This window comes from Dasypus novemcinctus, chromosome 7, assembly GCF_030445035.2.
Source record: "Dasypus novemcinctus isolate mDasNov1 chromosome 7, mDasNov1.1.hap2, whole genome shotgun sequence".
Taxonomy (NCBI): Eukaryota; Metazoa; Chordata; class Mammalia; order Cingulata; family Dasypodidae; genus Dasypus; species Dasypus novemcinctus.
Genome location: NC_080679.1, coordinates 106,620,588 through 106,635,412, shown reverse-complemented (window position 1 = coordinate 106,635,412; position 14,825 = coordinate 106,620,588). Strand labels below are relative to the sequence as shown.

Sequence of the window (14,825 nt, the reverse complement as noted above, 5' to 3'; positions counted from 1 at the left end):
TCTCAGTTGGTTTTGAGGTGGAGTGCTGGGCTTGTTGACTGACAGGCTTCTCTGTAAAATGACCATATAGTGAAGCAGACTTTTCATTGTGGATCTCTAAGTTCCAGTATCTGAAGTATTTTGAGGGCCTTCATTCTCCTAGAGAAGGTCCCCTCAGTCTTCTAGATGATGGGGTACATCTTTGCCTCTAGTGTTAATATGGAAAGTTTAGAATGGTGGATAAGGGTTCCATTGCTTAGTGGTTAGACTTTAATCCCCTAGTTTGCTACCTCATACTCATCCCTGCCCTCTACAATGCCTGGTCACATGGAGTCTAGACCCGAGAGGCTGCCTGGTTTAATATCTTTGTCTCATGTAGGTCTTGGAGCAGTCATCTGGCTATATGCCATGGGAATGAGTCTGGGAGGCCAGCTTTTTTGAATGGTACTTTCAGCAGTCCCTCCCAGTGAGCCTTTTGGAGGTTCTGGGCAGGGGTGGAGGGTGTACAAAGTTGTTAACTTCTTTGTCATTACTTTCCCATCCTCTACCCATGAAAACAATTAGGTTGAAACTTTTTCCATATTATGAATTCCAGCACATTCATACACTTTTTATCCTTTAAAGATTTCTTGAGATAATGTATCCACTTTTGCTCATCTTCTCATTCCTGATGACTTGGTAAGGGTAACCCTTTTTTTCTTTAACTGTAATTTTAATGAGATTTTAGTACATAGGGGAGATTGTGTGTGGTCAATCTACACCTTTCAACTAGAAATCCACCCTGGCATATTTACTCCAGAAGGTTTCATATCTAGAACAGGTTTATAACTGATGATCATTTTTGGTTCTAGAACTCACCATATACAATTCAGAGCACCATTTTTGAGTCGATAAGCTAGTAAAGTATACACATATTTATTTAATCAATTCATCTTCCTGATTCCAAAACATTTCTACCATTATTTCACTTTGGAAAATATTCTAGATGTTTATAAATCAATCTTATCTAAAGTACGATGAAAGTAGAAAATAGGCACTTCACTAGTGGTAAAAGTTATAAACATTAATCTATATCTTAATCTGAAATATATGGATGGTCATTCAATAAGAATTTGTCAAAGAGGCAATAAAAAGTTTGGAGTCAGAATGCATGGGATTTGAATCAGACCAACCTGGGTTAACTCATAGCCTTTTACCCTTACCAACCATGTGACATTTTCCCATTTGCCTAGATTTATCATCTGTGAAATGGAACTACTAATAATAACTTTCTCACAGCATGCACTATGCTTGTTAAATGTTATTGGTCTTAGAGCCAAATTACCTGTTATTTGAATTCTGCCCCTGCTACTTAACAGATAATCTCTGTCAAACTCAACTTCTTTCAAAACTGGATTTGGATGAACAGGATGACTTGATTTTGGACTTTGACCTGGTGAGATGATGAGATTTAGAATTGATGAGAGGCTTTGGACTTTGAGCTGATGCTATAATGGGATGAGTTGTTGGGAATAGTGGGAGGAGTGATACATTTTGCATATGAGGGGGACACAAATCATTGATGGCCAGAGGTCAGACTGTGGTAGGCCGAATTCTAAGCTAGTACCCTAGATTCCTACCTCCTGCTAAACGTGCCCTATATAATCCTTTTCCCTTGAGTATTTAAAGTTTTTCTAATAAAATGCTTTCCAAGTCCTAGAAGGAGCTCTTTGGGACTTCTTTAACGGAAAAAAAAAAAACCAGTTTAAAAACATGAAAGATTTTAAAGGTACATAACTTATTTTATTGTTACCAATTTAATAGAAGGTATTATACTTACTCATTTACTAAAAAGAAGTGCTAGAAGAGCAGTGATAGTTGACATAGGGATGATTATAATAATGATGGCCTACTATGGGCTAGCATTATTCTAATCTGAATATGTTTCAATTTCCTTATTTCTAATGCAATATTATGAGATAGAGATATAATACTACATTATGGTATGTTTTACAATTAAGGAAATAGAGGCATCAAGAGTTTAAGTAATTTTCCCAGTAGGTAAGTGATATTAGAACTATCTAAAATAATAATTTACATATCTGTGTAAAAGTAGAAATATATCTGTCTATATCTATATCCATATTTATAGCCACATCTGTTTTCATATGTATATCTATCTATGTCTATGTCTATACCCAAACTTATAACTATATCCATACTGATCTTCTCAGTTTTTCCTGCAGGAGAGGAGCCTAAGCACCAAGCAGCATATAAACGGTATAGATCAGGGAACTGGTATCCAACTGTTATTAGGTATCTGAATTGTAGACTAATGGAGAGGGAGGGTTCATTTTGAAAATTCAAATTTATGTCAGTAAAAATAGATGTCAAATCTCATAAGTGAAATTATGGAAGTCCATCTGAAAAAGACTAATTACTGACTTGGCTTATGTATTGAAAAGAATAAGGATGTTTTTCTAAACAAGAGTCTTAATTCAAGACATTATAGATTATTGAAGGCCCTAGAGAATTCAATGAAAGAGCAGGTCATATGTATGAAGAATAACAATGCGATGTTTGAAATACCAAGCCCACAATCTGTACTTACCCCTCTGAGAGGTATTGTGGGTACGAAGGCAAAACACAGCTACTACTTTCTGAAGTTCATAGTCTTCTTTTGATAGGATGTCTGCTTTTCTTTGATTTTAATAAATTAATTATATGTTTCTTACTGTTAAATCCTCAAAGATGAGAGGAGTATATGATAAATAATGAGGGAAATTATTTATGTTGTGAATTCTTACAGTTAAATCATAGGAAGAATCATCAGATTGAGTAGTTTTGAAAGATTCTACCCATTCCTTTTGTTTGTTTTCACCAGAAAGTCCAGGTTCACATGCATATTTTTTTTCAAACTGTATCAACTAACCTCTTCTTTGACTCATTCCCTTTTAAAAATACATCTAAGCAAGCTCTGCTAACTTGAAGGTCAATTAAGAAAACAGGATGAGGGATCATTCTTTAAGAAAATGTGCTGCCTTTGAGAGTTGTTTAAAAAAACACATAAAAATGGCAGATTTTCTCTTATAAACCGTATGTTCTTGCATTTCTCATATCTGGAATCAGTGGCTTGCCAGAAACATTTCCAATCAAAAACCACACTAACCCGTAAAGGTGTCCAAAGAAGTCTGTTCTGATTATTGAAGATGTTGAACCAGTCTTAACTTCAAACAGTAGATATTTCCACACTTTAGTGGTATATGACAGCTCTATTCATTCCACAATGTCAAATTCTTTGGTTTTGGCCATTGGGTATTTATGCATTTCTGGCTAGGGAAGCAGAGAAGCCTAATTTGATTCTGGAGCCAAAAGTTTTTAGGCCCTGTTCCTTTGGAACTTGGACTCAAGGATTTTGGCACTGTGTAAAGACTAGGACAGATCAAGTAGTCACACATAACTAACTGACTCAACAGAGCATATTAAGGGAGAAAGATCATGCCTACACATTAGATACCATTCTCCAGGGCAGACTGACAACACCCTGGATCCAATCACTTTTAAATAAACACACAAGGAAAGCACGGCTTCAACATACCTTCCGGCACTCCTCTCCATTGCTGCCTGATTGGTTTGAGTGCCATAGGCCAGGCTGCAGATGCAGGCATTGCTGTTGTTCTCACTGTTGTCTGTGTGCTGTCTGCTAACAAGCATTCATATGCTTTGGATCATTAAAGTCACAACCTCCTATGCCAATCTATTCCTCTCCATGGGTTTGCTGTAGATTGGAAAGTGAGATGCTATTTCTGTTTCTTTTCCTTTCCATCAGGACCTCCGGTCATGGTTATTTCCAAAGTCTGAATAGCATAGCTTGCACCCTTGCCCCCAGTGAGCATATTCATTGTGTTCCCATTAAGCTGTTTTGTTTCTTTTTTTCCTTCTTGATTTTTTTGTTTGTTTTTTTGTGTGCCTTTTCAATGCAGTGCAAGCAATTTTTGCTGGAGCTGTGATGGACAAAAAATGCTATAACTTAAGCTATGTCCTGGTGCAATTGCGATCTGTGAGAGATCTGCTTACACCCACGGCAAATGTCTTCTGACAGACTCCAGGTGGTCAGGATTTTTACAGTCCAACCCATTTCAGTGTTAGTAGCTGTCATTTGGGGCCTGTGAATTCTTCCCTTTCATCTTACTGTGGGCAGTGGGTTGCACACATTTGTTCCTCTACCCGTGCAAGCCTACATGTGTCCACAGGTGTAATCAGAGGTGGAGAAACATGAGTTTATCTTTCAGGGAAGACACAGATGACAGATAATGTTCAGAGAGACAGAGAGAGAGGGAAAAAAATTGTCACTTGTAGTATTATGCAGGCTGCCCATCTAAACCCATCATTGCCTGGCATCTACACACTAAGGGCAAGGATCCAGCCAACTTGTGAGTGGGCACCATGCCATTTGAGCAGATGGGCATGGAAGTCAGCAGCCAGTAGACCATGTATGTGCATCAACGGTGGGTGTTGAGGGCACGATTCCCAGAGGAGAATGTCCTAACAGCTGTCTGGCCTGAGCCAACTTACTTACAACCAAGGAAAAGTGCCATCCTTCAGTCCTGCTGAGTTGGATTAACCTTCAGAACTAAATCTGCTTTTTTTCGGCAGCATAAGGTGAGTTTGGGGCCTTGAAAACCTCAAAGAATAAGTGAAGAAAGCAAACTAGAAAAATAAAATTATTAGAGATTGACAAAAGATGGTGAGGGCATTCACTGTGCCTGTTTTAAATATTTGACTGAAAGTCTGTTGATCCTTGAAAGAGAAGTGACCATTCAACATAGGCAGAGAATTTTAAGTGAGTTGGGACAGTTCCACCTTTGCATTAAGAAATAATGATGTGTGAAGAAAGGTGTCAGTAGACTATAAAAATCTATCTGGGCAGATAGCTTTGTCAAACTTTACATAGCATGGACTAAACTTGATATATTGTGATTCAGAATTTTCCAGAAAAAAAAAAAACTTCAATAATTGAACATACATTTGAAGTAAGAAGTGACCTTGGTATTTCAACTTAAGTCCTTCTGGGCAATAAAAAAAACTTTATATTTGAGACCAAAACAAAGCTTGATTCTAATTTGTTGAGCATTTCCAGACAGTTAGGCATCATGAAATTAGATATCGGTTGTTTCTGCCCAGCATAGCCAAATGGTTATTTGACAATGATTTGTTCCATTTGGCTAAAAATAGGGAGAAATTTTGATAATTCAGACCTTCAATATTTTTTTATTTGTTTGTTTTTTCTTTTGCTTTGTTTTGAGTTCTTTGTGAAGTGGTATTGTTAGTGTTGTTTTCCATTGTCTTGATTCTTTTTATTTAAAAGATAACATATGCTTGTAGTTGTGGAGAAAATAATTGATTCAGTGCAAGTGTTCTAGATTACCTGTCTATATTTTCCTAATCTGTTCCCTAAACTATTTCCTTTTGTTTCCATTAACAGAGTAAATATCTCCATTATGGGGAAGTAAAAGAGATGAATAGGATGTTTTACCTGCTAATGGTGGTAACTATAACCACAGCTCTAACAAGTTATAAAATGCATTAGATCCAATGCAGCTAGTAATACTATGAATAGAATATAATGTTCTTGTGTCTTTTTTGCTTCTTGGTTTCTCATAGTATTGATCTAGAGTTTCATGAACAAACACAGATAATCATAGGGAGGAAAAAAACAAGGTAAACTAACAATTAAAGCAATACATAAAAGGAAGGAAGGTAGAAAATTTACTTATTCGGGTATGTCTGCCTTTCTGGTTGTGGTTGTTCCTGTCTTTGTAAGAAGGCTTAAATTATGATGTGTCCAGTTTCCGTATGAATTGCACATCTCGGTCTGAGAAAGTTTTTGGACAGAAACATTACACTGTAAACATCTGAGAAGGCAATGGGAGAACTAAAAGAACTAGTATTCAGCAATATACAAGGAATGTGCCTACAAGCTATAGTTAATTTTTTAATAAAATAGGAAGGTTGTTAGGCAGGCTGAATTTCTTCTTGGAAGAACAAAAATGTTTGGGATTAAAAAAATAAGATGAGGGATAAATTTCAAGGAGTTAGATAGAGTCCTTCCAGCAAGTTCTTTTCTTTGGCTCTCTAGGAGACAGGCAAATGTGGAAGCTGAATTTAACTCAACTAGACTGATCCTGGGACTGAGTGGCTGGCTAGTAAGCTCTGCAGGTAACATAGATGCTGACTGAAGAATATTCAAGAAATTTTAAAAAAATGCTCATAAACAAACTTTAATATGTACTTGAAAAGGTTTTTTTAAATCTTTGCCTCTCATTTCTGCAGGGGATAAAACAGGTGAAAGAGGGTGGCAGATTTCTGACTGATAATATACAACCAAAGGAGACTTAGGGAAGACCCACACTCCCCCCTCCCCCGAGAAAATGACATTTGCTTAGGGATGCCCACTACAGCAACGAAATAATGTCGCACGCTGAGGGGGCAAAGGGAGAACAGCATAATGTACTGTTTACTTATTGCACATTAATAAGGAGCAAAGCAGAACTTGGTCTTTCTTTATGTAGCTGTCATCCATTAGGACTAAGAAAAGATACATTTAGGTAATAGTAGAATAATTGTGAGATATGGATGAATTTCACATGTCTCCTCAAGGAGGTAAAAATTAAAAGATTAACTGCTAAATAAGGTAAAGTACTCCAATCTTAATTTTTTATCTTTTTATCTCAAAAGTAGTTGTCTGCTACAAATGTGGTTAAACAAATAGCTATCACTTAGATTGATGTTTATTGTTTCTAAACAACCAAATCGTTGTGAGTACAAGAAATAATGGACAAGCCTGCACATTCCAAAAGAAAAAAAAGAACCTCACCAATTTTCCAAAAATTTTTATTGTGATAGCTTTAAGAAAAAGAATTTGGCAAAACATGAAGATCTGAATATAAGAATTGGGATACACGCGCGCGCACACACACGCAGAGTTTTGAGAAACTGAAAAAAAAACAAACTTAACCGCAGATTTATTTCTTGTTTTCATCCAAGTAACCAGGGAGGTTGCTAATGGGAGGTATGCCTCAGAGAATGTACATGTCTGTGACAATATTGGAACAAACGAATGCTTTTCTTCAAGTTATTTTATTTCAATTCTAAGCCACAAGATATAAACTTTCATCAAAAATGGTAATCTATTTAAAATCAGAGCTATGTGGAATGTTTCATGTTTATGTATAACTTTCATAGTAGACCCTCCTACACAAGGAAAATAATATGCCCAAATTCTGTTATTTTTACAGTATGTAATATATCAAGTACTAAGCCCACCCATCAGTTTCATATTCTTTAAATAGATAAAAATGAAAAAGAAATGGAAGAAAAAAATGAAGACACTTTGAAAAAATGATTTTTTAATTCCTCTCTTTTGGAGGAAAAGACATCTGAAAAACTTAATCATGATGCATATTCTAATAAGACAAAAAGGAATTTGAAGGAAAATATGCATCGCATTGCACATTCTGAATACTTTATTTTTTCTCTCTGCTATGCTCCAATAGAAAGCTAAAGTACTTGGGGAAGGAAAAAGCAGGAGTGGAGGTGGTGAAAGAGGTGGGTGGTGATAACAAAGGAAAAACACAGGTTTGATGGAAAAGTGCTTCAGTGATTTAGATTAATCAGATATTGGATTCAAAAGAATTTAAGTCAAAAGACAATTATATTCCCATCTTTTTCAGTGGTAGCAACAAATCATTCCTATTTATAAGATATGATAATATAATAGGAAGGTGGCATCACTTTGAAAAGATTGCAAAAACACAACAAAAAGATGAGTTCCAGCAATTTTTTTTCTCCCCAAGGGAAGAGTTTCCACCAATTCAGGTATAATGAAAACTCAGTAGCTTAAGATGCAGGATTTTGTGATAGAGAAACACTTTAAATTACAACCATGTCACTTCCAAAGAAGCTAAGTAACATCCTTAATAAATAGTCCTGAAAAACTAAATTATTAAGGTCTTTTTCCACAAAAATATTGGAAGTAAATTAGAAGGTAACAATTTATAAAACTTTCAATTGTGAAGTATAAAATGATACTAAAACCATCATTCCCCAATTTAAAAGTATAAAAATTACAAAAAATGAAGTTGGGAACATTTAATATGTGATAGGCATGCAAACATGTCCAGTTCTGTTTAAAGAGAGGATCTGCATACTTTTTAACATTTAGAAACGAAAAAGAAAGCAGACATATGTCAAATTATATTTTTAAGGCTTCCTCAGAAGAATTAATTCTGTAATTAATAAAGAAAATAATTTATTAAAAGTTGCATCAAGCTACTGTTAATATAATTTCTGCTGCTCAAGCTTTCAAAATTTAATAATTACCAATTCCTGCAAAAATGAAAAGGACATAAGAAAAAAAATATATAACCTACAGATACCAGTACTCTGAGACTTAATCTAGAATCAATTGGCTGGAAAAAAAAAGGAAAGTTTTCTTTGGGTCTGAAACATTTAAAATTTCTGTAATTCCTGAGAAAACCTAACAATGGTCAAAAACAAAGTGTATAAAATATTTTCTGCATAGTTTATAAGAATAAATAATGTCTTAAGCTAGAATATTTCTCAGGAAGGTAATTTTTAAAACATCCCATAGCAATTTGCAAAAGTATCAGATGATAATAATCAGCTGTTGGTAAATACTTAAGTATTACAGGATTTTCTTTTATTTATACTATGGCTCATGTTATTTTTTACTTGGTTCAGACTTACTCATGAAATTTTAGTTGACTCCATGTTTTCTTTGTAATTATTATTTTAATTAAGTATATCAAGAAACCTCACTTGAAATACCCTAACCCTTTCTGATAACCACATGAAACAATCAATTTTGGGTCCAGAAATTCCTAAACTCAGAAGACTCACCCAGCATAACCTGATTTGGAATGATGACAAGTATTTCAGTGCCTAAGCATTTACTGAGAAGAGCATTAAAGCAAAGACCGGGATGAAAGTTCTATTTATTTTTAACTTCTTCATAACTTGGTTGAACATGATAGATTAGCTAGCTTATTGATTTAGGAATGATCAGCAATATTGCTTCTCCTAAGGGAATATTATAAGGTTTTGTTACAGATTTGAAGCATGATTTCCAACTCCCTATGTGTGTACAAATGTGCAAGTTTGACTCTCTTCAAATTTCCATCTTCAAAATATCCTTTCTATGTACCCAGGAGATCTCAACTTTGTAGTTCCCTAAGAATTCAGTGACTTTTATGCATATGCATTTATATTGCTAGAGAAGTAATAAAGTATAGTAGTTGAAGGCATAGGTCTGGGTTAAAATAACATGCCTTTTACAAGCTATGGGTTTGCCAATTTTTAAAGTTTCAAACTGACTGTATCTGCATTTCTACATTTATAAAAAAGAGGGTAATACTACCAATTTTGAAGTTTGGGTGAGAATGTAAAACACTTAGAAGAATGTCTGACAAATAAAAAGTACTCAATAAGTGTTAACAGGGAAGTGGATATGGCTCAAGTGATTGGGCTTCTGTCTCCCATGTGAGAGGACCCAGGTTTGATCCCCGGGGCCCCCTGCTAGAGGCATGCCCACACAGTGAGCCAGTGCCTACGTGATGTGGTGACATGCGTGGCGAGCCAGTGCCTGTGTGGCAAGCCACACAGCAAGATGATGATGCAACAAAAAGAGAGACCAAGGGAAGAGTGAAGGCAAGACGCAACAGAAACCAGGAACTGAGGTAACACAAGTGACAGGGAACCTCTGTCCATGTCAGAGGTCCCCAGAATCAAATCCCAGTGAATCCTAGAGGAGAAAACGAGAAAAGAAGACAAAAGAGAAAAAGACAGAGAAGATCACACAGCAGTTGGTCACAGACAGCAAAAAAATAGCAGGGCAGGGGGAGGGGAGGGAAAAATGTGTTATTGGAGAGCATTATAATTGTATAATTTCTCAGTGTGAATGATTGTTTCTGCCATGGACCCTTTGAGGGTGAAATAATTATGTGCTCAGTGAATGTTCCTTTTCCTTCCCATCAAACCTTATTTCCCAAACTTCAGTCATTCAATTATTACATTTGTGGGAAATTTCCATATTTCATATACCACATAATACTTTTGTAATTATATTGCTTATACTTAACTGACTTTATTTTATTTTATTTTATTTTTTTAAAGATTTATTTATTTATTTAATTTCCCCTCCTCCCCTGGTTGTCTGTTCTCGGTGTCTATTTGCTGCGTCTTGTTTCTTCGTCTGCTTCTGTTGTCGTCAGCAGCACGGGAAGTGTGGGCGGCGCCATTCCTGGGCAGGCTGCTCTTTCTTTTCACGCTGGGCGGCTTTCCTCACGGGCCCACTCCTTGCGCGTGGGGCTCCCCCACACGGGGGACACCCCTGCGTGGCAGGGCACTCCTTGCGCGCATCAGCGCTGCGCATGGCCAGCTCCACACGGGTCAAGGAGGCCCGGGGTTTGAACCGCGGACCTCCCATATGGTAGACGGACGCCCTAACCACTGGGCCAAAGTCCGTTTCCCTTAAAAGAAAATTCTTTCATATATATAGCAAATGATTTTGATGTAATTTTTTTTTTGTAAACTTTAAGTTTATGTAAATAACAATTAAAATAAAAACATCTGTATTAGTCAACCAAAGGGGTGCTGATGCAAAATATCAGAAACTGGTTGGTTTTTATAAAGGGTATTTATTTGAGGTAGGAGCTTACAGATACCAGGCCGTAAAGCATAAGTTACTTCTCTCACCAAAGTCTATTTCCACATGTTAGAGCAAGATGGCTGCCGACAGCTGCGAGGGTTCAGGCTTCCTGGGTTCCTCCCTTCCAGGGTCTTGCTTCGCTGTGGGTTCTGGGTTCCTTTCTTCCCAGGGTTTGCTTCTTCTTGGGCTTAGGTTTCCTCTCTTCCTAGGGCTGGCTTCTCTTTCCTCTGTGAGCTTATTTCCCAGGGCTCCAGCTTAAGGCTTCAGCATCAAACTCAAACATCAAAACTCCAACATCAAAAACCCCCAAACTCTGTCCTTTGCCATGCCTTTTACCTGTGAGTCCCCACCCCTTGCCCTAATGATGTGGCCCAATCAAAGCTCTAATCATAACTTAATCACACCCAGGTACAGACCAGATTATAAACATAATTTAATATCTATTTTTTGAATTCATAACCATATCAAACTTCTACAACACCCATGAGCTAAAATCATCTCACATGCCCTCCTGGCAATATGGATACAAGCTATTTTGAAACAGAGGAGAGCTTTCTGTAGGTGGGTGGAAGGGAAACTATAGAGGATGGTAGCCTACTGTGTCCCTCCAAATTCTAGCAGAGGTAAGAAAAAAGAGGGCATGGACTTGGCTGTGGAAGAAATTGGAAGACTGACAGGTGAATGGTAGATGCCTAGTCCATCAAGATTTTGGAGACATTTACTTGCTAATGCTTTCTTTAACATTTAAAGCTTGAGGTGCTTCCTATACTAAGAGAATGATTTTCATCCCAAGACTGGAGATCCAACAAGGTGTCAAGGAAATGGAACAAGAAAACTCCCCCACCTTAGAACACTTCTACCCTTGTAGGTTAAGTATAAAGCATATATATTAAATTTTCAGTGGAGATTATAAATTTTAGTATAATGAGTAACATTTAAGAGTAGTGTCTAAATATATCACAATATAAAATAAATTTCTTGTTCCTTAAAAAGTTTAAATACCATATAGATACATACACATATCTATACACACACATATGCATATATATCCACACATATATATACACACATACGTGTGTGTGTTCTCCCACTGCTGAAAAGAAGCCGGAATATCAAGGAAGGTGTGAAGTTTTGGTTTCTGGTTTCACTCTTTCATTAGCTATTCTACTTTTTCAGTTTCCTTATGCAGAAGACCTTTCGTTTTATCATTAATTGAACATCAACTATGCTTATCTTATTTACAGTATTGGTAGCAACTGTAAAATTCTCCAAAATATATAATGGCTCCAAGAAATAGAAGTGTATTTCTCACTTACATAACAGTCGAAAGTAAGCTTTCTACAGGAACTCTGTACTATCTTGCAAGTTTTCTGTAAATATAAAATGACTCAAAAATAAAAAGTTTACTTGAAAAAGTGAGTTTTCCTGGCCTATTTTTTGCTTTTCTCCATATGGTGATTCAGAGGCCCCAGTTCATTCCATCTTGTAGCTTCCTCCTCTTCTGGAGCCTCATTTAATACTAATTCCTAACCAGTATGCAAGGAAAGAGAACATGAAGGGGACTCACTCATTTATTAGCAGCCTTGGCCAAGGAGTGGGACCCATTGCTTCAGCTTGCATTCCATTGTCTGAACTAGTCCTGGCCGCTCCTAAATGCTGGGCAGGCTGAGAAGCGTTTCTCCATATGTGCCCAGGAAAGAGGACAGAATTTTGTTGAAGTGTCAGCAGACTCTGCCAAACTTCTCGCTGTTCTTCACCTTAGATCAATTTGCACCTGTCTTCCAACACTTAGAAAACATTTGTCCACCTCTGCAAGGGAGGCCACCAACAATCCCATCCAGTTACAGCATCCTGTTCAAATTACCCGGCCTCTGGTAAATAAACAGGCTCCCTTCATCAGGCCCAGATCCATCCTGGTGGTCCAGTGATTTAAAATTTGAAATATAAACTCTGACCAACTTTCTCCACCACATCCAATAGACAAAGGTGGAGCAAGAACTTGGTAACTGAAATGAAATAACAAGACGAAACAAAAAACGCCAGAAAAACAACAACAAAAACCTACCTCTCATTTGGAAATGGAAAGAATCATAAACAGATAGCAGTCACTGGCCAAAACAATGATTAAATCCTTCTGGGCAGGCCGTGTGAGGGCTCTACCCTGGCAGTAGAGAGAGTCACTGGCTCTGCTTTGTGGGAAATTCCCAGTGCCATTGCTGTCCAAAGTTTCTGGCTCTGCTTTCTGGAGGCTCTTCCGTCTCCAGTATCCTCCATGGCCTACGCGTGCAGTGGACGTTGGTGTGTATGGCCTCCTTGGAGATTGTGCTGCCTTTAGAAGCAGTTCGCTTTCGAAGAAGCAAACTTGGGGCTCAAAGATTTTTAATCACAGGCTTTTTACACCAGGCTTCTGGTTTCTTTGGTAATATAATTCCTTCAAAATCTTAGTAGGCATTGATCTAATTCCTTCAGTTAGTTATATGTGCCAGCAACCTCAGCAAATACAGCTAAAGTTCTTTTCTAGACATACTCCTCAGGTCTCCTTTCTTTCTTCGTTTCCTCACACTCATGTCTGTCTGTCAGTCTCTCTTTTCCCTTTATGTAAAATACTGGAATATTCTTGTTTAGGGAAACAATTTTATTAATTACAGCTTCTGTATAAGATTTCTAACAGTACAAGAGTTAATGATGGGGGAAGCTGATGTGGCACATGCGATTGGGCTCCCATCTACCATATAGGAGGTCCAGGGTTTGATTCCAGGAGCCTCCTAAAAGGGCAAGCTGGCCTGAATGGCAAGCCGGCCCAAGTGGAGAGTTGGCCCACATGGTGTGCTGACCCACGCGGAGAGCTGGTGCAGCAAGATGATGCAACAAACAGAGACATAGAGGAGAGACAATAAAAGACACAGCAGACCAGGGAGCTGAAGTGGTGCAAGAGATTGAGCATCTCTCTCCCACTTTGAAAGATCACAGGATTTGTTCCCAGAGTCACCTAAAGGGAAGACAAGCAGACACAGAGGAACACACATTGAATGGACATAGAAAGCAGACAATGAGGGGGGGAGGGGGAAATAAATAGATTAGTAAATAAATAAATCTTTAAGAAAAGATTTAATAATAGTTTCTCTTTTTTTTTCTTTTCTTATAGAAGTTGCTTATGATACTTAAGAGAAAGGGCAATAAGAGCTTTTTATTTGTTCCAAAAGCACATATAGAGAAATTTTTGTGCATTTACGTAAAATTGGACAGTGTAGAAGACATGAAAATTAATAGAACACTGTTTCTGAAGAACCTCTAATTGTCATAGTGTTTCAATATTAAATATTTTGTTCCAGCTACTAGTGCTATGTATCAAATCACACCAAAACATAGGATTGTAAACTGCCATTTTATTATGCTTACAGGGTCTTTCAAAATTCAGGTAATGTACAGTGGGAATAGTTTGACTCCATGATATTCAGGGCTGCTGCTGGAAAGGCTCAAAGCTGAGGCTGGGAATCTTCCGGTGGTCTTTTCACAACATGTCTGGTGGTTGATGCTAGCTGTCGGCTGGAGCCTCGGCCAGTCTGTCAGCCAGAAAACCTCTGAGGCCTCTCCTAGTGGTCACTCTGTGTGAGGTAATTTGGGCTTCCTCATAGCATGGTGACTGGATTCTGAGACTGAAAGTTCCAAGCACAGAAGGGGAAGTGCACATGAAATATGGTTGCAGCCATCTTTGGATACACATTTTGGTCAAATGACTCAATGTCCAAAACATTTACTTGTCATTTTAATATCTACTCTATGTACCTTCTTGAGTGAATCAGACATGATTAAAACCCACTTTTGCTAAATTCTGCTCTTTTAAAACATTTAAAGACTTATTTTTTAATAGGAAAAGAATAAGTATCAAATAATATTTTTGCAGATATCCCGGCACAGAAGGAATCATTCACAGCATGTCTTGAAGGATATCATTCCTCCATTGGAACAATTGGTAAGTGATTATTTCATGCCAATGCTGAATTATTTATCTATTGCTACTAAACAATTCACCTAAAACTTTTTAGCTAAAACCATACTATCTCATGTTTCTGTGGGTCAGGAATCCAATGTTTAATCATAGTCCCGTGGCACAGGGTTTCTTTATAAGCTGCACTCA

At 37.4% G+C, this 14,825-nt stretch overlaps 1 protein-coding gene across 2 annotated transcripts in view; it reads left to right on the top strand.

Moving 5' to 3' along the window:
- The window catches only part of ARHGAP15 (Rho GTPase activating protein 15), a 653,844-nt gene that overhangs the window by 76,445 nt on the left and 562,574 nt on the right, over window positions 1–14,825 (top strand). For both annotated transcript variants that reach the window (XM_004480409.4, XM_004480410.5), the window contains one exon: window positions 14,592–14,660. In XM_004480409.4, the coding sequence (XP_004480466.1) occupies window positions 14,592–14,660 (69 nt within the window). The remainder of the gene's footprint in view (window positions 1–14,591; window positions 14,661–14,825) is intronic.